Here is a 22,245-nt window from a genome sequence, read left to right on the forward strand (position 1 = left end):
AACAAAAATGTCTGTCCTCATGGAGCTGACATTTTAGTGAGGAGATAGAAGCATAAAGGGAGGTGTACATAAGAAAAGTATATGGTATCTTAGAAGGCTTTAAAGTTTAAAGGAAAAAATAAAACAGAATCGGGGGATTGGGAAAATTGGGTGGCAGTAAAGTTGTGAATAGTGTGGTCAGGGTATGCCTGGCTGTGAAGGGGCACTGAGCAAATGGGAAAGGAGGTGAGAGGGTGAGTTGTACACTTTTAGAGGGCAGAAGAGGGAATGGCCAGGTGAGGGCCCTGAGGCCAGAGCGTGCGGTCTCTCCAGGGCAGAGGAAGGGGCCAGGTGTGGCTGGAGAGGGGAGAGAATGGTAAGAGGTGTAGGAAGAAGGGTAACAGAGGCCCAACTCTGTACAGCTTTGGCTTATGATCTTCAAAGCATGGGGTCACTAGAAAGCCTTGAGCAGAAGAATGGCTTAAGCTGGCTTTGGAAAGGACCCCTCTGACCGAGATGAAATTCTGCTGTGAAGAATAGAAGTAAGGAGACCAGTTGTCTAACAAGCAAGACAAGAGATGATGTGGCTTGGACCAGGCAGAAGCAGTGGAAGTGATGGGAGACTTGTCGATGGGCCAGATGTGGATGAAACAAAAGGGAAACTGGGGAGTTCCCATCATGGCTCAGTGGTTAACGAATCCGACTAGGAATCAGGAGGTTTCGGGTTCAATCCCTGGCCTTGCTCAGTGGGTTAAGGATCCAGCATTGCCATGAGCTGTGGTGTAGGTCGCAGACGTAGCTCGGATCCCGAGTTGCTGTGGCCCTGGTGAAGGCCGGCAGCTAAGCTACAGCTCCGATTAGACCCCTAGCTTGGGAACCTCCATATGCCACGGGTGTAGCCCTAGAAAAATGACAAAAAAAAAAAAAGAAGGGAAACAGGGATGAGTCCAAGAGGGGCCTGAGCCCCTGAGCCTCTGGAAGGATGGAGTTGCCATTAACCAAAGTAGAAAGGGCTGTAGGCAAAGAAAATTTGGGAGAACATGTGGGCGGTGGTGAGGGCTGGACGTACTTGGTCTGCGATAGATATTAGTGGTCCAAAAAGAGATATTAGAGAACAGCCAGATGGAGGAGCAGGTTCACAAGGAAAAGCCCAGGCTGGGCTTGTACATTTGGAAGTCAGCAGCAGAGATTTGTTTTTAAAGCTGTCATGGGATGAGGTCACCACCTAAGGGAGTGTGAATGGCAACTACAAGATTTCCAAGGACACAGGTCCAGGAAAGAAAAGGAGCCAGCAGAAGAGATGAAAATAGGACAGAAAAATGGGAAAGCACAGTGTCCTGGAATCCAGGGGGCAAATGTTCAGGGAAGAAGCAGTGACCTCTGCAGCACCTGGGTCAGGAGAGGTCATCACGTGGTGGACATCGGTGTCCTTGACATGATAAATTTCTTTGAAGTGCAGGAGGCAGAAGCCAGACTGAAATGGATTTAGAGAGAGTATGGGAAGAGGAAAATTATTTGAGTGACTTTTTTAGACAACTGTTTTTTGGGAGGTTTTGGGGGGTTATTTTTTTGTCTTTTTGTCTTGTCTAGGGCCGCACCTGTGGCATATTGGAGGTTCCCAGGCTAGGGGTCTAATTGGAGCTGTAGCCGCCGGCCTACACCACAGCCACAGCAATGCCAGATCTGAGCCACCTCTGCGACCTACACCACAGCTCACAGCAATGCCAGATGCTTAACCCACTGAGTGAGGCTAGGGATGGAACCCATAACCTCATGGTTCCTAGTCGGAATTCATTAACCACTGCGCCACGACAGGAACTCCTTAGACAACTGTTCTAAGAAGTTTCGCTATAAAAGAATGAGGGAATTGATGGAACTGAAAGAAGGGTGGGTTGGTTTGGTTTGGTTTTTAGAATCAGAGAAATAATGTGTTTTTATATGGATGGGGGTGACTCCATAGAGAAGGGGAAGCCGATGATGTAGAAAAAATAGGGAGAGTTGCTGGAGCTTAAATTTATGAGTGAATGTGACAGTCATAATCTAGTTCACAGGAGGAAGGGGTCCTCTTAAAGAGAAGCATGGAAAGTTCATCTGTGGCAAGAGGAAGGAAGGAAGATTCGAGAATGCAGAGATCGGTTGGGGGGCGGGTAGAAGTTTATAGAAACTTCTTTTGATTCCTTCAGTTTTCTCTAGGTCCTCAGCTAAGGACGAGGATGCGCAGGGAAGTGTTGGAGGTTTGGGGAGAGAGGAAATGATGCAAAGTCCATAGCCAGGAGATTGGGGACCGGGTGTGCTAGCAAGTGTAGGACGATTCAAAGCCACACGACAGACTCACCTGAGGCTTGAGTTCACCCATGACGAGGAAGAGGGTGAAGTATTTAGTATGACAGTGATAGTGGACTAAGGAGTTTGAACTTGAGAGGGCAGAAGGGAAGGATGCCCAGGAGAAGCGAGATGTTGAAAAAAGTGTGTGGTAGAGTTTCCGTCGTGGCGCAGTGGTTAACGAATCCGACTAGGAACCAGGAGGTGGCAGGTTTGATCCCTGGCCTCGCTCAGTGGGTTAACGATCCGGCATTGCCGTGAGCTGTGGTGTAGGTCATAGATGTGGCTCAGATCCAGCATTTCTGTGGCTGTGGTGTAGGCTGGCAGCTGTAGCTCCGATTCAACCCCTAGCCTGGGAACCTCCATCTGCTGCAGGACGATCAGTGCAGGGCCGTCAAGGAGCAGGGAAAAGGGTTTAGAAGGATATGTGTTTGTGTTTGTTGAGTCGGCAAGAATGCAGGCAAGAGATGTGTTAAAGAGAGAATCAGTGAACCAGGAGCCAAACTCATTGAGAAATGAGGCAGGGAGCAAGCCACAGAATTCGAGTTGACGTCTCCATTAGCTGGGAAAAGTTTCCAGATGACTTAAGAATCCTTCAGATGGGGTTCCCATTGTGGCTCAGTGGGTTAAGGATCCAGCGTAGATTCTGTGAGGATGCAGGTTTGATCCCTGGCCTCACTCAGTGGGTTAGGATCCAGTGTTGCCACAAGCTGTCATAGATGCAGGCTCAGATCCAGCATGGCTGTGGCTGTGGTGTAGGCCAGCAGCTGCAGCTCTGACTCCTAGTTTGGGAACTTCCATGTGCCACAGGTGTGGTCTTAAGATGAAAAAAAAAAAGCTTGTTGGAGTTCCTGTCATGGAACAGCAGAAATAAATCCGACTAGGAACTATGAGGTTGCAGGTTCCATCCCTGGCCTCACTCAGTGGGTTAAGGATCTGGTGTTGCCATGAGCTGTGATGTAGGTTACAGACTTGGCTTGGATCCTGCATTGCTGTGGCTGTGGTGCAGGCTGGCAACTGTAGCTCTGATTAGACCCCTAGCCTGGGAACCTCCATATGCCTCTAGTCTGGCCCTAAAAAGCCAAAAAAAAAAAGCGTCTTCCTGACTCATACAAATTGTAGAAACATAGAATTCAAGTATTTGATAAAGACATTGTTTTTTAATTACCAATTTTTTATTGATGGTCAATCCTTCAGTGACAATTAGTAATTGAAAAAGTAGTCTGCATAGTTATTTGGTTTATTAGTAGGTACAGATTCAGATGTAAAATTAGAAGAAATTGTTCTAAGTATAATACTACTGGGTATGTGTCTATTCCTCAGATGCTTTACATAATTTCTTTACAGAAAATAGTATCTTCCCTAAAAAATCATTTGAAAATGTTTTTTGTAGATAGATGCATCAAAGCATATGCACAAAAAAGGTTGGATTATTGACTTCCACTTCCCTTCTCTTGGTGTATGTTTGTTCTAACAGAGATTTAGTTCGTTGTCATACAAATCCCGGGAAGAAGACCCAACTCTCACAGAAGAAGAGGTGAGTTTTGTTACTTTTTATTTTTATTTTTTATTATACTTGATTTACAATATTATGTCGATTTCTGCTGTACAACAAAGTGTATAACCCACTTATAATATATATTCATTATTTTTCTCACATTATCCTCCATCATGGTCCATTACAAGTGATTGGATATAGTTCCCTGTGTTGTACAGCAAGATCTCATTGCTTATCCACGCCAAATGCAAGTTTGCATCTACTCACCCCAGACTCCCAGTCCATCCTACTCCTTCCCCCTCAGCAACCACAAGTCTGTTCTCCAAGTCCATGAGTTTGTTTCTTTTCTGTAGATAGGTTCATTTGTACTTCATATTATGTTCCACATATAAGGGATATCATGAGTTTTGTTATTTTCTTTCTTTCTTTCTTTCTTTTTTTTTGTTTTTAGGGCCGTACCCGCAGCATACGGAGGTTCCCAGGCTAGGGGTCTAATTGGACCTATAGCTGCCAGCCTACACCCCAACCACAGCAACACAGGATCCAAGCCACGTCTGCTACCTACACCACAGCTCACGGCAATGCCAGATCCTTAACCCACTGAGCAAGGCCAGAGATCGAACCTGCAATCTCATGGTTCCTAGTCAGATTTGTTTCCGGTGAGCCACAATGAGAACTCCTGTTACTTTTTAAATAACCGGATAGCTCCTATAATAAAGAATAGAGCAGACAAAAACAGAAAGGGAAGGGGAGAAAAGAGGAATGGGAAAAGAGAAATGTAAGTATGGGAACTTTAATCAGTGAGAAAGTCCCTGTTTAGACGAAAGTTAATAGTGGGTTGGAAAATGCAGGAGATCGGAGTAGGTAGGTGTAGAGAATTTGCTTTAGTCTGGGAGAAAAGCTTTAGGAAATTTGGAAGACATTGAGCAGGAAACTTTAGGAAGTACACTTCCAGGCTGGAAGTAGGGTAAGACATGGCCATCAGCAAGAAAGGATGATATATTCTCCTGGGCTAAAGATGGCTGGTTAAACTTTCAGTGAAGAGTTAAAAATGAAAAAGCCTAATTGGACCCCTAGCCTCGGAACTTCCATATGCTGCAGGTGCAGCCCTAAAAAGACAAAAAAATTTAAAAAAGTAAAAATAAAAAAATACAATTGTAAAAGCCATTTATTTATGTTACAATGTCAAGCTAGGCTCAGAGAAAGCCAAACACCTTAGTGTATCCAGCTGCATATAACCGCTTTCTGGCATGCCTTGCATAGTAGAATTTGCACAGGTGCAGAAGCAATGTACATATGCAAGAACATCGCTTCTTATATAGTATTTGCAATATTAAATATGAAGCTAGAGGGAGTTCCTGTCATGGCTCAGCAGTAACGGACATGACTAGTATCCATGAGGATGTGGGTTCGATCCCTGGCCTCGCTCAGTGGGTTAAGCATCTGGCGTTGCCATGAGCTGTGGTGTAGGTCACAGACAGTGGCTTGGATCCGGCATTGCTGTGGCTGTGGCGTAGGCCAATGGCTACAGCTCTGATTCAACCCCTGTCCTGGGAACTTCCATATGCCATGGATGCGGCCCTAAAAAGACAAAAAAAATTTTTTTTTGAATTAAAAAAAAAAAAAAGCTAAACTTTCAGCCCACATCGAAAGTTCAAGGTGCTGTTCTTAGGTAATGTTGTCCTACCCTCTCCCTATTGCCAGCTCCAAGAGATGGACCTGCCATCTCTCCACCTGGTGGCACAAGTCAAAACCCTGGGGTCATCCTTAACACCCCATTTTTCTCACTGTCCTCAGATAGTCAGTAACCAGTCCCTTCAATTCTATGTTTAAAATAACTTTCCTGGCGTTCCTGTCATGGCTCAGCGGTTAACGAACCCGACTAGTATCCATGAGGACGCAGGTTTGATCCCTGGCCTCGCTCAGCGGGTTAAGGATCCAGTGTTCCTGTGAGCTGTTGTGTAGGTCACAGATGTGGCTTGGATCCCAGTTGTTGTGTCTGTGGTCTGCAGCTGTGGCTCTGATTGGACCCCTAGCCTGGGAACTTCCATATGCTATGTGTGCGGCTCTAAAAAGACAAAAGACAAAAAAATAAATAAAAAAGTAAAGTAACTTTCCTGCAACGCCCCACCCCCACCCCCACCCTTTTCCACCTGCATTGTGGCCGCCCCTCTGGAGACTAAGGCAGAGCCCTCCCACCGGGGCCCCTGGCAGCTCCTTTGCCCCCTCCAGCGTTTTTCACTGTAGCAGAGCCATCCCATTTGAGAAAGAAAATAGAATATAAGAGACCTAGAAGCTAATCCTTTAAAGTCAGTCCAGACTATGTAAAATTTTAAATTACTTTTCCTCTTACCTTACATTTGTTTGTGGTTTTTAAAAAACAGGGCCAAGTTATACCGATGAATGCTTAACACAGAATAAAGAACGGTGATTCCCACATACTCATTTTAAGAAGATTTAGGAAGAATGAATATGGAAATTGTTTATTTTTATATTCATGTAATGTAACAGTATACAGTCCAGACTAAAAATGAGACTTGAATTTTAAGTACTATTATCCCAATTTAATAAAATGATGGGGAAATGGTTGATTACAAAAAGAAAGGAAATGAGGAAAAGGGAGTAATTTATGAGCACCTAGTAACAACTTAAGACTCAATAATAATGAAGATTTTAAGGAGAAAAATTGGCGTATGTACAGGAGGTATATGGAATGACTGGCCATTGGGGACCTGCCATATAACACAGAGAACCCTACCCAGTATTTTGTGATAAACTATGTGGGAAAAGAATCTGAGAAAAAAATGGATGTGTGTATGTGTATAACTGAATCACTTTGTTATACAGCAGAAATTTTCACATTGTAAATCAACTCTTCAATAAAGCTTTAAAAAATGAAAAAAAAAGAAAAATTGGAAAGTTAAATGGCAAAGAGGCTTGAAGAGAAACCTATTTCAGAATAAAAATAATAGTCGTAGAAGACAAATATTTAAAAGGAATATCAAAAGACTTGAAAAACGATTAGAGTTAAAATTTACAAAGACACCCTTTGCACATTCGGTTCGTTTCCAGAGGTAATATTAAGTTGCAAGTTAAAGAAAGAGCCTGTAATTAAAAAAAAAAAAGTAAAATAAAATAAAATAGGAGTTCCTGCTGTGGCACAGCCGGATCGGTGGCATCTCTGGAATGCTGGCACCCAGGTTCAGTTCCAGGCCTGGCACAGTGGGTTAAGGATCTGACATTGCTACAACTGTGGCTTGAATCTGATCCCTAGCCCGGAAACTTCAAATGCCATGGGGTGGCCAAAAAAAGAAAAAGAAAAAGAAAAATTAATAAATAAAATTAAAAAGGCTGTAAATGCCAAGAGACCCAACAAGTAGGAGGCATTAATAGCAGAAACCATGGGGAGGAAAGTAGAGAAGAGAAACATAAACCAGAAACGGTAGAGAGGGACCCACCCTTGTTACTCTCGTAGGTAAAGGTGTTTGTCGTCTTTGATGTTACCCCTGAAAGTAGAAATAAAAATGAGATGCTGGCTACCCTCATCACAGTCATCCATGACTTACCCTTTTATAATCTGTCCACATTTTTGGCTTGAACCACCTTTTAAATAAAACTTTCCATATGTTTTCATCTCACTATGAAAAGTGGAGGGTTTTTATTATTATTATTATTATTAGTCCTAAATTGAAAGAAATTCTCATTCTTCATTTTGAAGGTCATTTTTTCATGGAAAACCTCTAAGGTGAGAAGGTTAATTTGATAGTCATGAAAATGGTCTGATCAACAGGGCAAGAGTTTCCCAAAAATTATTTCTCTGACTGGAAACCTTTGGCTGGTGAAGGCCTGGCAAATCTGAGCCACCAGCCTGTAGTGAAAAGTTCTCATGCAAATGACCAGTTAACATGCATCAGGCATGACTTAAGAAGCTTCGGAGGCCAGCTGGAAGCTTCCTCCGCAGTATGTGAAACATGTGAGAGCAGGACAGTCTCTGCACTTGCAAAGCCAAGCATCTGTCAGCAAGTATGTTCACTTATTTCCTGGGTGTTGGAATAAACCAATGGCTACGGCAAAGTTAAATACAGGTAACGAAGGATATTTTTACTTCCTTCCAACCATGATTTCTAACAATAAAACAGTATCCCCTCAGAGTCTCTTAGTCCATTTATTTTTATTACCAAAGAAAATAAAATCTCTCCCGATATGAGTGCTATATGAGATTTATTAGGGAGACTGGGTAGGTATGCTTGGAAAACAGCCTGCTCTTCCCTCAGGAAGGAGGGTTCCCAATGAAAAACATTTAGCCTTGCTTGTAAATGTCTATTTAACCAATAGTATGCAGTGAAATTTTTTTAAAAATAGTAGAGCAGTAGAAAATGATTCTCTGACAGATGTATGTATACTGGCAACCGGAATCCAGGAACTACTCTTTTGAACCATTGTGATACAGGAAAAGTATATCAAATCATCTAGTTCAGAGTTTCTCACACTTCATTGGACACCAGAATCAGCCCTTGTGAGTCCCACCCCCAGAGTGTGTGATTCTGTGGTTCTGGGGTGGGACACCAGAATTTGCCTTGCAAATAGATTTCCAGATCCTGCCGCTGCTGGTTTGAACCCCCACTATTGAAAATCACTAGTCTAGTATATGTTTTCTACCCTTTTTGGTAAAATATCATTCTTTTTTTATGATTAAAGTATGGTTGATTTACAGTGTTTCTTCAGTTTCTGTTGAACAGCAAAAGAAAAAAACAAAAACCTGATGCTGCTGGTCAGGTGCCTGGGGGCTTGAGCTGCCTACTCTACCTGCTCTCCTCAGACCCCTCAGCAGACCTGGAGGGAATCTGATTTTCATGGAATGATGCTAATTGCCAAGTTGTAGATAGCACATGTAATTGTTCTTTAGTTTTGTACTTCAGGATTAGGGCAGATAATGAAGGACCAACTTCTGGGTATATATTTGAAGGAAATAAAATCACTATCTGGAAGAGGTAACTGTAACCCATGTTCATTGCAGCACTATTCACAATAGCCAAGTCATTGTGTCCATTAATGAATGGATACAATGTAATTACAATAATGGAGTAATAAAGAAAATGTAATTTTTGTACACATGCACACATACATAGGTATACATAATTAATGGAATATTATTCAGCCATGAAAAAGAAAAATCCTGCCATTTGCAGCAACATGGGTGGACCTTAAGGACACTATTGAAATAAGTCAGACAGAAAAAGACAAATACTGGATGTTTTCATATTTATGTGGAATCTAAAAAAGCCAAACTCAACAAAATTTAGTGAAAATAAATAAATAAGCCAAATGCATAGAAATAGACCAGAATGGTGGTTTCCGCAGGCTGGGGAGTAGAAGAAATGGGAAAATGCTGGTCAAAAAGGGTCAAACTTCTATAAGTTCTATATATAATGTACAACATGGTGACTGGAATTGATAAGATTGTATTATATACTTGAAAGGTTTTATTTTTGTTTTTGTTTTTTGTCTTTTTAGGGCTGCACTCATGGCATATGAAAGTTCCCAGGCTAGGGGTCAAATCGGAGTTGCAGCTGCTGGCCTACACCACGACAACAGCAACATGGGATCTGAGTATATCTGTGACCTACACCACAGCTCATGGCAATGCTAGAACCTTAACCTGCTGAGCAGGGCTAGGGATCAAACTTGAGTCCTCATGGAAACTAGTTGGGTTCATTACCACTGAGCCACTGAGGGAACTGCCTGTACTTGAAAGTTGTTAAGAAAATAGAGTTTAAATGTTCTTATCACCACGCACCAAAAAAAAAAAAAATAAAAAGGTAATTGCAGTAATGGAGTTAACTAACCTTCTTGTGGTAATCATTGCACAGTACTTCACAGTATGTGTATCAGACCAGCCTCTTGTACACCTGAACCTCACATGTGTTAAATGTCAGTAAGAAGTCAATAAAGCCTAGGAGGAATCAGAAAAAAAATCTTAGAGTTCCCATTGTGGCTCAGCGGTAATGAACCCAACTAGTATCCATGAGGACTCAGGTTCAATCCCTGGCCCTGCTCAGTGTGTTAAAGATCTAGTGTGTTGCTGTGAGCTATGGTGTAGGTCTCAGATTTGGCTCAGATCTGGCGTTGCTGTGGCTGTGGCATAGGCCAGCAAGCGACAGCTCCGATTAGACCCCTAGCCTGGGAACTTCCATATGCTTCGGATGCAGCCCTAATAGGAAAAAAAAAAAAAAAACTAAAAAGAAAAAAAAATCTTAAAGGGACACACACACTCACACATTCCCCCCCCCCCCCAATAATGCTTAAGACTCTAGTTTGTCATTAAAAAGGGGGCGGGGAGGGGGAGGGAGAAATCAAGCTTGAAGCTTGTTTATCACTTCCCACCTGTTTTTTTTTTCCAGATCTCAGCCATGTACTCATCAGTAAATAAACAAGGACAGTCAGGGAACAAATCGGGACAGTTACTTAAAGCACTGGAATCCACCTACACCTCCATCCAAGTGGCTGCTCAGAGGTCGCCCTCCTCCTGTAACGACCTCTATGCTACAGTTAAAGACTTTGAGAAAACCCCGAACAGCGTCAGCACACTCCCAGCAGCAGGGAGGCCCAGCGAGGAGCCGGAGCCGGATTATGAAGCAATACAGACTCTTAACAGAGAGGAAGAAAAGGCCGCCCCGGAGACCAGCAGTCACCGCAGCCTTTGCCCAAAGGAGAATGACTACGAGAGCATCGGGGACTTGCAGCAAAGCCGGGACATCACCAGGCTCTAGCAGCCAGACTGGAGGATGGCCCAGCCAGCATAGGACCAGCTGTCGGGGACAGTGCCGCTGCAGAAAAGAAGCGACGTCAGCCACTCCTTATATGCTGCTTTAGGAAACGGAAACGATTGGAGACTCCAGAGCTGCTTGTCAGTTTGGGGAACAGTGAGGTACATACCCTGCTGCCAGGCCCTGGCACACCCCAGCACACTGCCCTTCCCGCCCCCCCGCTCCTTCTGGAAGGATCTCAGCTGTCAGCAGCCTCGCCCTGTTCATGAAGGAAGCTTTGCAGTGTGGAAGAAGGGCTCTCTTCACAAACCACAGCTCACCTCCCTGAAACACTGCCATTCTCCGGAGCTGGGGTTCCCTTTTGGCTCTCTGCTCCTAATGGTAAAATGAATGGCTTTTTTCCCTCCTGGAAATCTGATTTATAATGGTTCTCTCCAAGGATGTTCTCCCCCAAGGCTGGGCCTTGGCCTTCAGCACAGGTGTTTGACAGTGGTGAGAAACTGCGGTTGTGGTTTGTCAGCTCCCCGCCCCCCTCAAAGGGCTGCAGCTGGGAATCAGAGCCTAGCGGCTGGGGGCTGCGATGGGGGGGACACCGCTTGAGTTCCTTCGCGCTTCATTCCTTCTGATTTTGGCACTCCACGTGTGCAGCCTCTCCCAGAGTACTTGAAGTCATTTTTAGATGCTTTATTTTATTTTTATAGTCAAAATGTTTTGGTTCCCCTGTATTTGAAAGCCTTCAGAGCCTTTTCAGTATTTTCAGTGAATACTATGGTACTTATGTACTTGTTTTAGCCCAGAGCTCACTGCTCCAAAACAGAGAGCCTTAATCTCTATCTTGGGACACAGACCACACATTTGGCTGGCAGCCACTGCATCCATCTCCCCAGGGCTTTGGACTTGAATGTGTACTTCTGATGATCTCTGCTGCCACACCAAAACGGAGTGGAATTTCCTAAAGGAACTGCTACCCTAAGGTAATCTATCTGAGATTAAAATATAAACATTTATTTTTCTTACATAAATTTATAAGGTATTTTATGTTTAACGCCTAATTTCTAGAAAGTGCCAGATAAAAATGTATATTAACTACTTTGATTTTTATGTACAATGATTTATATTGTCATTTTGAAAAAACACCATAAAGCACATCAGCTGGATAATTACAAGTGGCTGTTACCTTTTTTCTTACCAAGTGTTTAAAAGATGGAAAGTTTTTAAAGACTCAATTTTTCAAATGGTACTTGGAGCCTCCTGGTCAAAATCGTCTGGCTCCCTGAAGAAATAAGTGGAATAAACGTAAATGATCATTTTCAGTGGTTTGTGGTGGGCAATATTGAAATGTTTGAAACAGTAAAAATGGAAAGAGGAACAGGGATGACTAGGGCTGACTGTGAACAATTAACCTCATGAAGGTATTATAATTCCATTAAATTTGAGCCACGTTTTTAAGAAAAAGATGATGAATTCTGCAGCCCAGTGCTTGCAAATGTAAATTGCCTATTGGGAATTTTTTCTTTCCCTTCATTTTACAAAAATTTGTGGCTGAAATCACTCAGATTAAGAGCTCAGCCTGGTTTGAATTGAATCATCTCTTTAGATTTTCTAAAGCCAACATTGGGAAACTTGTTCACTTTTGATTTCCAAAGGAACCTGCTTGAAGTGCTATTATGCCGTGTGGGCTTCAGAAAAGGAGCTTTTCCTTCACTGCTAAAGAAAAAACAAAAAGAGGCAATTACTCTATACCCCTGTGACATCTGTGACTTTTCAGATTGAATAATCTTGCTGTTTTCATTCATTTTGACAAAGAATGCAATTGAGAGAATGAAGCATCTTGAAAATTGTAGGGACCAGCTCCCTGGCATGTTTTTTCCATCCCTTGCATTCATGGGCTTGATTTTGTGACTGCTCTGTAATACGTTTCTGAAATTGTAAAATAGCTCGGTTGGGGTCAGTTGATTGGTTGTGGTTATTTTTCAATCAGCCTGGTCTTTCCTGTGAAGACTCATGTGCATAAAGCACAATCATCTTTGATGAGAAGCTCCTGGCAGAATAACCTTGGATGGGGAGGGAGTTTATCAAGAAGGTGCAAGCCCCACGCTCTCGAAATTCACATCTTTCGTAAGCACTGTTTTGCCAGATGATTCTCACTGCTTAGTATGAATGAATCTAACCCAACAATCTCAACGTCCTGGGGTTGCTTTAGTACCGGGTGAAAGCCATGTCACAGTGCCCACTTACTTGTGAATGCTGCAGTTGTGTCCTTTGTGAATACCTGACTGCTCAAAAGTTGTATTTCATGATGTCTTATTTATTGCCAGAAAGTGGGTATGATCTCTAAAAGGCAAGACCATTTCTAGAGCAAAAAGCTTTTTTTAGGTCATGTTATCTTGAAGTTTCATTATCAGAATCCCCCCAGAAATTTTGAAATAAAAGGCTGTGCCATATGGCCAATGAAGTATGCAATGAAATCTCTCTCTTGATTTGAGAAGCTGCACTAAGTTGTGATGTAAAGTGTCGAAAGGAATTCTAGGGAGCTGCCTGGTTGCCTAGTGGTTAAGGATCGAGGGTTGTCACTACTGTGGCTCCAGTTCCATCCCTGGCCCGGGAACTTCCACATGTCACAGGCATGGACATCAATCAATCAATCGATCGATCAATAAAAGACCTCTAGGAAAAAAATCCTAAAAGTCCATGAGGGTTGGGATAGGGCTCTGCTCTTTCGACCATTGGGTACCTTACTTAAATATATTTACTGATGTAGCATCACAGTTTTGACTCTATAGTGCAGTATTGCATGAATTCCATCCCTTTTTACTTTATTTGTTGAAAGTGCTAGAATCTTTGATTTGGAAGCCTATGGCTTCTTTTAAAAAAAAATTCATCTTGAGTTAAATGCTGTACAGTTTAAATGTATGAAAGCTAATTATCAAAAAAAAGTGTACTGTATCTTTAAAATTCAGCTTTGACATCCATATTAGATATTCATTCAACTATAATAACCTAGGTTATGTGAAATTATGCAAAAAGATAAAAAGATATAGAATTTTTTTTTTTGTCTTTTTAGGGCTGCACCCAAGGCACATGGAGGTTCCCAGGCTAGGGGGTCGAATCAGAGCTGTAGCTGCCGGCCTACACCAGAGCCACAGCAATGCCAGATCCAAGCCATGTTTGCAGTCTACACCACAGCTCGAGGCAATGCCGGATCCTTAACCCACTGAGCGAGGCCAGAAATTGAACCCGCAGCCTCATGGTTCCGAGTCGGATTCGTTTCTGCAGCGCCACGATGGGAACTCCCAATTTTTTCTGTCATAAATCAGAGTTAGAAGCCCATCTTGCCTAAAGGCAGGATCTTTGTTTTTATTCAGACATTTTGAAAGTTTTGAAGAATTTTTTTATGCTGCTTTTACTGTTTCTCAAATATCAGCAGGAAAGTATAACCTGTTTTATGTGAAATATTTAAGGAAATTCTGAATTCTAGAAGAAAGTTGTTTTTGCATATATGTTTGCTGCAAACTTTTTTTTTCCTGCCCTGCACTAAATGATAAATGACATCATTAGGTCTATTAAAGTTTGTGAAGGTACCACTCTCCTTTGTGGGGAAAAAAGGCTAATTACTGATTTATCTGCCTTTGAAATCCAAGAGTTAATTCTGATTGAGTGCTAAATTAGCAATAGGTAGTCAACACAAAGAACCAAAACCTAACATCAGCATGTCACTCAATCTATTTTTTGTATTTGATTTCAATTTTCAAATTAGAGCATTTACTTACTTTTACCAGTAACTATATCATGTGTGTGTATGTAGTGTGTGTATATAGGTAGATACACAAAATACATACAAACACACACGTATATATATGTGCACATGCATATATATACATACATATATATATGAAGTTGCTCTGGTACTTAGGATACATCCTGTTATGTATTTTGAATGTTTATTCTGCTAGTGTGATGACTGTTGTCATAAAAGCAGAACAGAAGAAATGGTTCTTCAATCATTTTTATTTGGTAATTACAGGAAAACTTTAAGCTGCCCTCATTTAATTTTTCAAATTAATGAATTCAAATTTTAAATTATGTACATCATTCTCTTAGCAGAAAAACGGTGGTGTATTTGAATAGTTTTAGTCATGCAACTCCCTACATGTTCCATCTGACAGAAGGAAGTGAAAATAGGTGTCCTCCTCAGACAGGTGTTTGAGGAGAGATTTGGCAGAAATCGACAAAAGTCACATGAGCCAGGATGGCACCATGGTGAGGTGACCCCACCACCACCACCACCAGGTGGCAGAAGCAGAAGCTCACATGGGAACATCTTACTTCACTTTCTTTAGAAACCATGAGATTTTAGCACAGAATTTAATAGGCAGCTGTAGAGAATGGCGTGCAGTAGAGCTTCTCTGATGAGGAAGTGAAGGGGCTATAGAATCTCAGAGCTTGAGTTCAAGACTGACTTAGGATTTTGTAAATGAGTAAATGCCATTTTTTTCAGTGTTCCTGGTAATGGTTAATATGAGTCCGTGTGGTCTAGTAAAGCCATTCTTCTGAAAGTGTTGATTTCTGGTACCCCAGCCAGCTTCTCTTTGGCAGCTGGAAGCACAGTAGGTATGGATGGTTATTTCCTGGAAATCTTGACAGGTGTACTATACTGTGTCACTGGGAAAAGTTAAAGTGTAATGTTTGGTGTTAATAAATGACTGATGTGAAAATAGGAACATGCGTCTCTACTATCAAATGTGGCTTTATTTGCAGTGAAGTCTAAATGTCTTGTCCTATGCTAGTATTTTCTTGCTCTGTATTGTACCTTTTCTTCAATACATTATACCTGACAGTGTCGTTAGACAAGTTGTACACACTTAGAAAAGTATTTGACTTGAAGAGATCCATGCAGAAACTGTGCTAAATTGGAATCTTCATCTGGAATTACCAAAGTAAATTAAATAAAATCATGGTCCAGAAGAGAACAAACATTCTTTTTTCTTCTCTATGGCTCATTTTAAACTTGTGTTTACATCCAGTCTCTGATATTTATGAAGTATTTTGTTGTTTTTTTCAGGTTCTTCTTTTCTTTAACTAGTAAGTTGTAGTTCAGATTTTCTTAATGCCAGATGAAATGAGACATACAATTTTTGCTTTTGAAAAAGGCATTTGAAGTATTCAATTTGATAATATATTTCTCTCAAGGCAGTTAGATTTTTAATTTTTCTTGCTCCCCACTTATAAACTGTAGGTGTTTTTGAAAACTGTATTGTGCTCTGTCTCAGATCACCTTGTGTAATGAATTATAGAGGTTGGTAATTGTCATTCCTCATATTTCTGTATGTTAAACTGGCAACAGGAAAATGTCTTGATGTTACCTTTTAAATATTGCAGTGTATCAACATGCCTCATGTTTTCAGGGAAAGTTGGAAATATAAATGAATGAATAGCAATTTGCATTTCATTGTGCGTGCACTTTTTTCCCCATAAAAATACTTTCCCCCAAAAGTGATATGTTATATGTTAGGGAGTCCCAATCAGTTTCAAAGTACTCCTCTTACTCAAAAATACTCAAAAATAATTCATGACAGTTGGCATCACTCTGATTCATTGTCTCAAAAGGTCTTTGTGTTGGTCAACTTGTCCAGTTCACAGAGGAGCAGGAAAGTGGTTTTCAGTACTGGGAATTTTTTAACCGCTGTCACTTCTCATAGTGCCACCCCAGCCCCTCTGAGTCTGCTACTCTTAGGATGTTCTATTTCCTCCTTTCCAATCCAAATTACCCTCTTGGTAGCTCAGACCCTGCCTGGCAGCCCAGAACCAATCCCCACCACCCGCATGCAAACAGTTCTGGCCAGCTGACATTTTTCAGCATCACAAGCAGCCTAGATAAGGATAGGTCCACCCGCACGCAGAAGCAGATGCCGAGGGTTATTTGTCATGAAATTTGTTAAACCATGTACACTCTTCCTTATATCTTTCATGAGCCTGGTTGGCACGAAGGGGCCATGGAAAAGAACTTGTAAAAAATTCTGTTGAGGGCATACCCATTGTGGCTCAGCGGGTTAGGAACCATCTTGTTGTAATATCTGGTTTTATTTTGTTTTTTAACTCAAGAAGTGGGAAACCATGAGTGTCAACAGACTCTTTTTCTTTTTTTTTAAGTTTCAGGAGAAAAAGAAATGTAATTTTAGCTCCCCATTGAGGAAGCAAAGGCTTCCCTGAAAGACAGCAGTGCCTTTCCTTAGGCGAAGAGACTGAAACCAAAGGTGTGCATTGTGCTCTGAACATTCCTTTGACAAGTTTTTCATGTGTTTTTCAGGTAAATCCCATAAGTGAACCTGACAGGATGATCATGGCCCATCCAGTAAGCTTGTTTTTTTCACATCTTTCTTTGCTTTTTAGGGCCCCACCTGTGGCATGGAGAAGAGTTCCCAGGCTAGGGATCAAATAGGAGCTACAACTGCCTGCCTGCCTGCCACAGCTGCAACTACAGCAACACAGGATCCGAGCTGTGTCTTCAGCCTATGCCGAAGCTTACAGCAATGCCAGATCCTTAACCCACTGAGCAAGGCCAGGGATTGAACCTGCATCCTCATGGATGCTCGTTGGTTTCGTTACCACTGAGCCACGACGGGAACTCCTCTATCCTTTTAAATAGGAGCTTCTCTTGTTTTTTTTGGAGCCTCACTAGAAACTTAATTCCTGTGGGCCCCTTGGTGGCTGCCTGCTCACATCCTGGAAAACTGGCAGGACGTTTAGCAGTGCTCCCTTCTTGCGGAGAAGCTCGAAAAACTTGAGAAAGTTGAATCTTACATCCAAGTCAACAAGCGCTGGAGAGAGTTCTGTAATGCCGCATATTTTGACACTTTGAAAAAAAAAATATATATATATATATATATTTTTTTTTTCTGAGTACCAACTATGTCACTGATTGGGGTAAGGGGCCATCAGGGCAGGGATTAGAAGTAAAATTTGAACTAAGATTTCCCACCCCTGCATGTGTGACTCTGGAAAATGTTTTATTCCAACGCGCTTCCTAGCACCCTGAGTCTGTCTCTTAAGGAACACTCTGTAAACATGTATAAGATTGAGAAAAATTATCTCTAAATTATTGTTTAGGTATTTTCTTCTTGGTGAACTCAGGAACAAATCTTGTTCGTGGATAGCATAATGTGGCTACTCCAGGCAAAATCTGTAGGGAACTAGAGGCATCCTTTCAAATATGTTTCCTTCTAACTTTTTTTTAAACTGGGGAAAGAAACGCTGCATAACAAAAACACAAAACCAACAAAAGACTTCCATGCACTCTTTCTAGACAAACATAGCATCAGTCTACCATCTGGCCCAGAATGTTTATTTCTCACCTAGAGTATTTCAACAATTTTTATGGGGGAACAAAAAGCACACTTTTTACTTCTTAGAAATGTGAATTGAGGTACTGAATTAAATTCTCAGAGGAGACAGTTTAAAGAGAAGCATTGATTTTGAAGACAGGCTCCTGGCTCCATGGTCCCAGTTCCAGCATTGAATTTACTGTGCGACCTTGAACAAATGATTAACTACTCTGTGCCTCAGTTTCTCCATATACAAAATGGGGATAATGATACCAACCACTGCCTACCTCATAGGGATGTTATGGGGACAAATGAGATACTATAAATACAAATGCTTTGAACTCTGGAAGAAAGGTGCTATAACAATTAAAATTGTGTTGTTTTTAATGATCCAATTATTAATTATGTTTAGGGTTTAAATAATAGCAATATGGTTAGTCATCTTAAGATTAAGTTTCAATTTGAGGCATATTTATGATTCTCTTCTGTGGCCAGATCTTGATCATTGATCCAGTAATGGTACCTAAGGAACTGAAACAGATATTTGTTTTCTGTGTTTTTCTGCTCATAGTATTTCTATTCTGAATGTTCCCGAAAGGCTGAAGTTTAACTTGTCATATCTTATAGTTTACATGTAATGAACTTTATTCAAGCTGTATATAAAAGTATAATTACATGTAAATAGCAGGTACCTTGTAATTAAAGGCACTTATCAAATTGTCTTTGTTCTTTTTTAATTGCAATAAAGGTCAGTTTTCTATAAAAGCTTGTTAAAACGCCTTTGGTATTTGGGAAGATCAAGAATGGCTAGTTTGGGAGTTCCCATTGTGGCGCAGGGGAAACGAATCCAAATCCCACTACTAACCATGAGGTTGCAGGTTTGATCCCTGGACTCACTCAATGGGTTAAGGATCCGACCAACATTCCCTTGTAGGTTGCAGACACGGCTCGGATCCTGTGTTGCTGTGGCTCTGGCGTAGGCCAGCAGCTGTAGCTCTGATTCAACCCCTAGCCTGGGAACCTCCATGTGCCTTGAATGCAGCCCTAAAAAGCTGAAAAAAGAAAGAGAGAGAGAATGGCTAATTTATATGCCTTTAGTGCATCACCAGGGTTTGGGGTTAACACTGAACTTGCCACCTTGCAGGAAGAAGTCTGTGTCCGATGAAAGGGTATGGAGTGGAGTCACAAACACTTCAGAAAAGGACCTGAAGTTTAAGCCCCAGCTCCATGGTGACTTTAAGGAGGCTGCGGGACTTTTTTCCTACCCCTGTTTTCACATAAGAAGTGAGGGCTAGTAGTTTAGTACCTACTAACAAGGTTGTCTTGATAATCCCCAGTGAGGTAGCGAGCGTGGCACTTGTACATGCTAAATGCCTTGTAAATGCTGTCAGACCTTCTTCACAGCCAGTCTGGGAAAATGCTGATGGCCTTATGGGTTCATCATAACATCTACCAGTCACTCCAGTGAAGAAATGCAAGCTGGGAGCAAGTCATGCCCCAGGCCAGGAGGAAACCCCACCTGCTTGAGGGCCAGGGGTATATGATGCAGCAGGAAGTCTCAGAGCAAATGGTTGCCCTCTTCCTAATCACAGAAGACAGACCCCACGGGGCTGGAAAGGGCACGATCCTGTCTTCTTTGTATCTGTGCCCCTCTACTCCAGGATACCCCCAAACCCATAAATTGCCTCTTATAAGATCCCCCAGACCCAACCACTTCTCTGGGTCTTTTTCACGATCCTTCCTCCTGCCCCCATACCACCCTCACCAATATAAATACTGTTCCCAGAGTTCCCATTGTGGCTCAGTGGATTGAGAACCTGACATAGTCCGGCAAGGATGCAGGATCCACCCCTGGCCTCGTTCAGTGAGTTAAGGATCTGACATTGCTGCCGTGTAGGTCACAGATGAGGCTCAGATCCGGTGTTGCTGAGGCTGTGGTGTAGACCTGCAGCTCCAGCTCCGATTCGACCTCTAGCCCAGGAACTTCCATAAGTCACAGGTTCAGTCCTAAAAAGTAAATGCATACATTCATGCCTACATAGGTATCTACATATGCTGTTTCTAACTTGGTCCAGGCTGACCTATTTCTAAAAGGAACCAACGCCTCCCTGCGCAGTAGATTCCTACCCCAACTCACTCCAAGACGAGTGTCAGTTTGAGGAGTCTTAAACCCAAACCACCCTTGGTGCCACCCTTGACTCTCACAGTGGGCATTGCAAACCCAGGCGAGGCTGCTGGGGGTAACTGAGGTTAGAGGAGGCAGAGGAAGGGGGAGAGGGGTCACATGAGCCGCCTCAAGACAGCGACTGCAGTGGCCTTGCTGCTACCATGTCCACAGGCCACATCCAAGTCTGAGCTGCCCCCGGGGCTTTGCTTTCTTGCCTGTGATGAAATGATGGCAACCTCAAGGCAAATACAGAAAGAGCCTGGTCCACTCCGTTTCAGACCCTGGCTTCACTTCTTACTATGTGGGGGAGGTAAGATGTGTGAAAGTTTCATCATATGGAACCACCCTTCTTTCTTAGTGTTGAAAATTATTCATTCAGAAATTGGCACAACATTGTAAATCAATTACATGCTAATTTTTTTAAGGATTAAAAAATAAATAAGTAGGAGTTCCGCTAGTGGCTCAGAGGAAACGAATCTAACATCCATGAGGACGCAGGTTCAATCGATCCTGGCTTCGCTCAGTGGGTTAAGGATCCGGCATTGCCACGAGCTGTGGTGTAAGTCACAGACACGGCTCAGATCTGGTGTTGCTTTGACTGTGGTGTAGGCTAGTGACTACAGCTCCGATTTGACCCCTACCCTGAGAACCTCCATATGCCTCAGGTGTGGCCCTAAAAAGACAAATAAAATAAAATATAAATAAGTAAAACAAAAAAATCATTCATTCATTTCCCTTTCTACCTCTGTGAACCTACACTAGGATTCTTTTTAATTTTTTAAAATAACTCAGGAGATTACTGTCCCTTAAATCTAGATAATTCTTTTTTTTTTTTTTTTTTGCTTTTTAGGGCCGCACTTACCGCATATGAAAGTTCCCAGGCTAGGGGTCTAATCAGAGCTACAGCTGCTGGCTACCCCACAGCTCACAGCAACGCCAGATCCTTAACCCATTGAGCCAGGCCAGGGATCAAACCTAGTCTTCATGGATACTAGTTGGGTTCGTTAACTGCTGAGCCACAGCAGAAACTCCCCTAGATGATTCTTAAAATCTCAAGGCTGGACCTCATGGTCTCCAGACCCAACTGTTTACCAGGCATCACATCTGTTTCCAAGATTTCTCCATCTGCTTGTCCTGATGTCATCTCCAAAGTGATCATTCTGGAGTGGAGAGGATTGTTCCAAGCTGGTGCCTTTGCCCTTTGAGGCTCGGCTTAGCTTTTAAGTGTTCCCGTGGTGTATCCACAATTTCCTGCCAATAGCAAACCCTAAATACATGTCTGGTCTGATCTGAATTCTCATACCTCTCTATTATGCATAATCCTATGAGCCTCTCTTGGACTAGTGTTTATAAATGCTTAGGATTTTATACTTGAGCTCTTCTCCCCAAAGCCCCTCTGTGACTGTGAGTTTTCTGAAAGGGTGTCAGAGTGACAGGGTAGGGACATCCTCCAAGTCAAACCAGCCCCAAAATTGGTGGCCCAGGGAGGAGGGGAAACATTTGACATGTAGATAAACAGCATCACAGCCCAGCAGAATTGTCTCTAAAACAGACAAGGCATTCAAAGCACACAGCTTTAAATACTCAAGTCCAAAATAAAAATAATAATAATAATAATAATAATAATAATTGCAACATCACAGTAGAGAAACAAGTGAACAGGAAAACAAAAGAAACCACAGAAAAACCACTTGTTGATTCAGTTCATAAATATGTACTGAGCACATACTATGGGCCAGGGGCTGGGAAGCAGAGAGAGAAGAAAGACAAAGCCCTGCCTTATCTAGTGCATCTTCTGACAGCTCCAGCACTTACCTTTGAATGCCTGACATGCACACTTAAATGTTCAGGTAGGGAGTTCCTGTCGTGGCTCAGTGGTTAATGAATCCAACTAGGAACCATGAGGTTGCGGGTTTGATCCCTGGCCTTGCTTAGTGGCTTTAAGGATCTGGCGTTGCCGTGAGCTGTGATGTAGGTCGCAGAGGCAGCTCGGATTCCGCGTTGCTGTGGCTCAGGCATAGGCTGGCAGCTACAGCTCTGATTCGACCCCTAGCCTGGGAACCTCCATATGCTGCGGGAGCGGTCCAAGAAATGGCAAAAAGACAAAAAAAAAAAAAAAAGTTCAGGTATTTAAGCATCTTATCTTAGTACCACAGCTGGTTGCACCAAGTTTCTAGGGGTCCTTGTTGG

At 42.3% G+C, this 22,245-nt stretch overlaps 1 protein-coding gene across 8 annotated transcripts in view; it reads left to right on the top strand.

Annotated features, from left to right (window-relative positions):
• PAG1 (phosphoprotein membrane anchor with glycosphingolipid microdomains 1) overlaps window positions 1-17,051 on the top strand; it is a 166,401-nt gene extending 149,350 nt beyond the window's left edge. For 7 of the 8 annotated variants that reach the window (XM_047783680.1, XM_047783681.1, XM_047783679.1 and 4 more), the window contains 3 exons: window positions 3,779-3,838; window positions 10,201-11,540; window positions 16,874-17,051. In XM_047783680.1, coding sequence (XP_047639636.1) covers window positions 3,779-3,838; window positions 10,201-10,569 — 429 coding nt within the window. In that variant the 3' untranslated portion in view covers window positions 10,570-11,540; window positions 16,874-17,051. The remainder of the gene's footprint in view (window positions 1-3,778; window positions 3,839-10,200; window positions 11,541-16,873) is intronic. The other variant, XM_047783686.1, reaches the window with a different exon arrangement.
• The last annotated feature ends 5,194 nt before the right edge of the window (window positions 17,052-22,245 follow it).

Source organism: Phacochoerus africanus, chromosome 6 (genome assembly GCF_016906955.1).
Source record: "Phacochoerus africanus isolate WHEZ1 chromosome 6, ROS_Pafr_v1, whole genome shotgun sequence".
NCBI classification, from domain to species: Eukaryota; Metazoa; Chordata; class Mammalia; order Artiodactyla; family Suidae; genus Phacochoerus; species Phacochoerus africanus.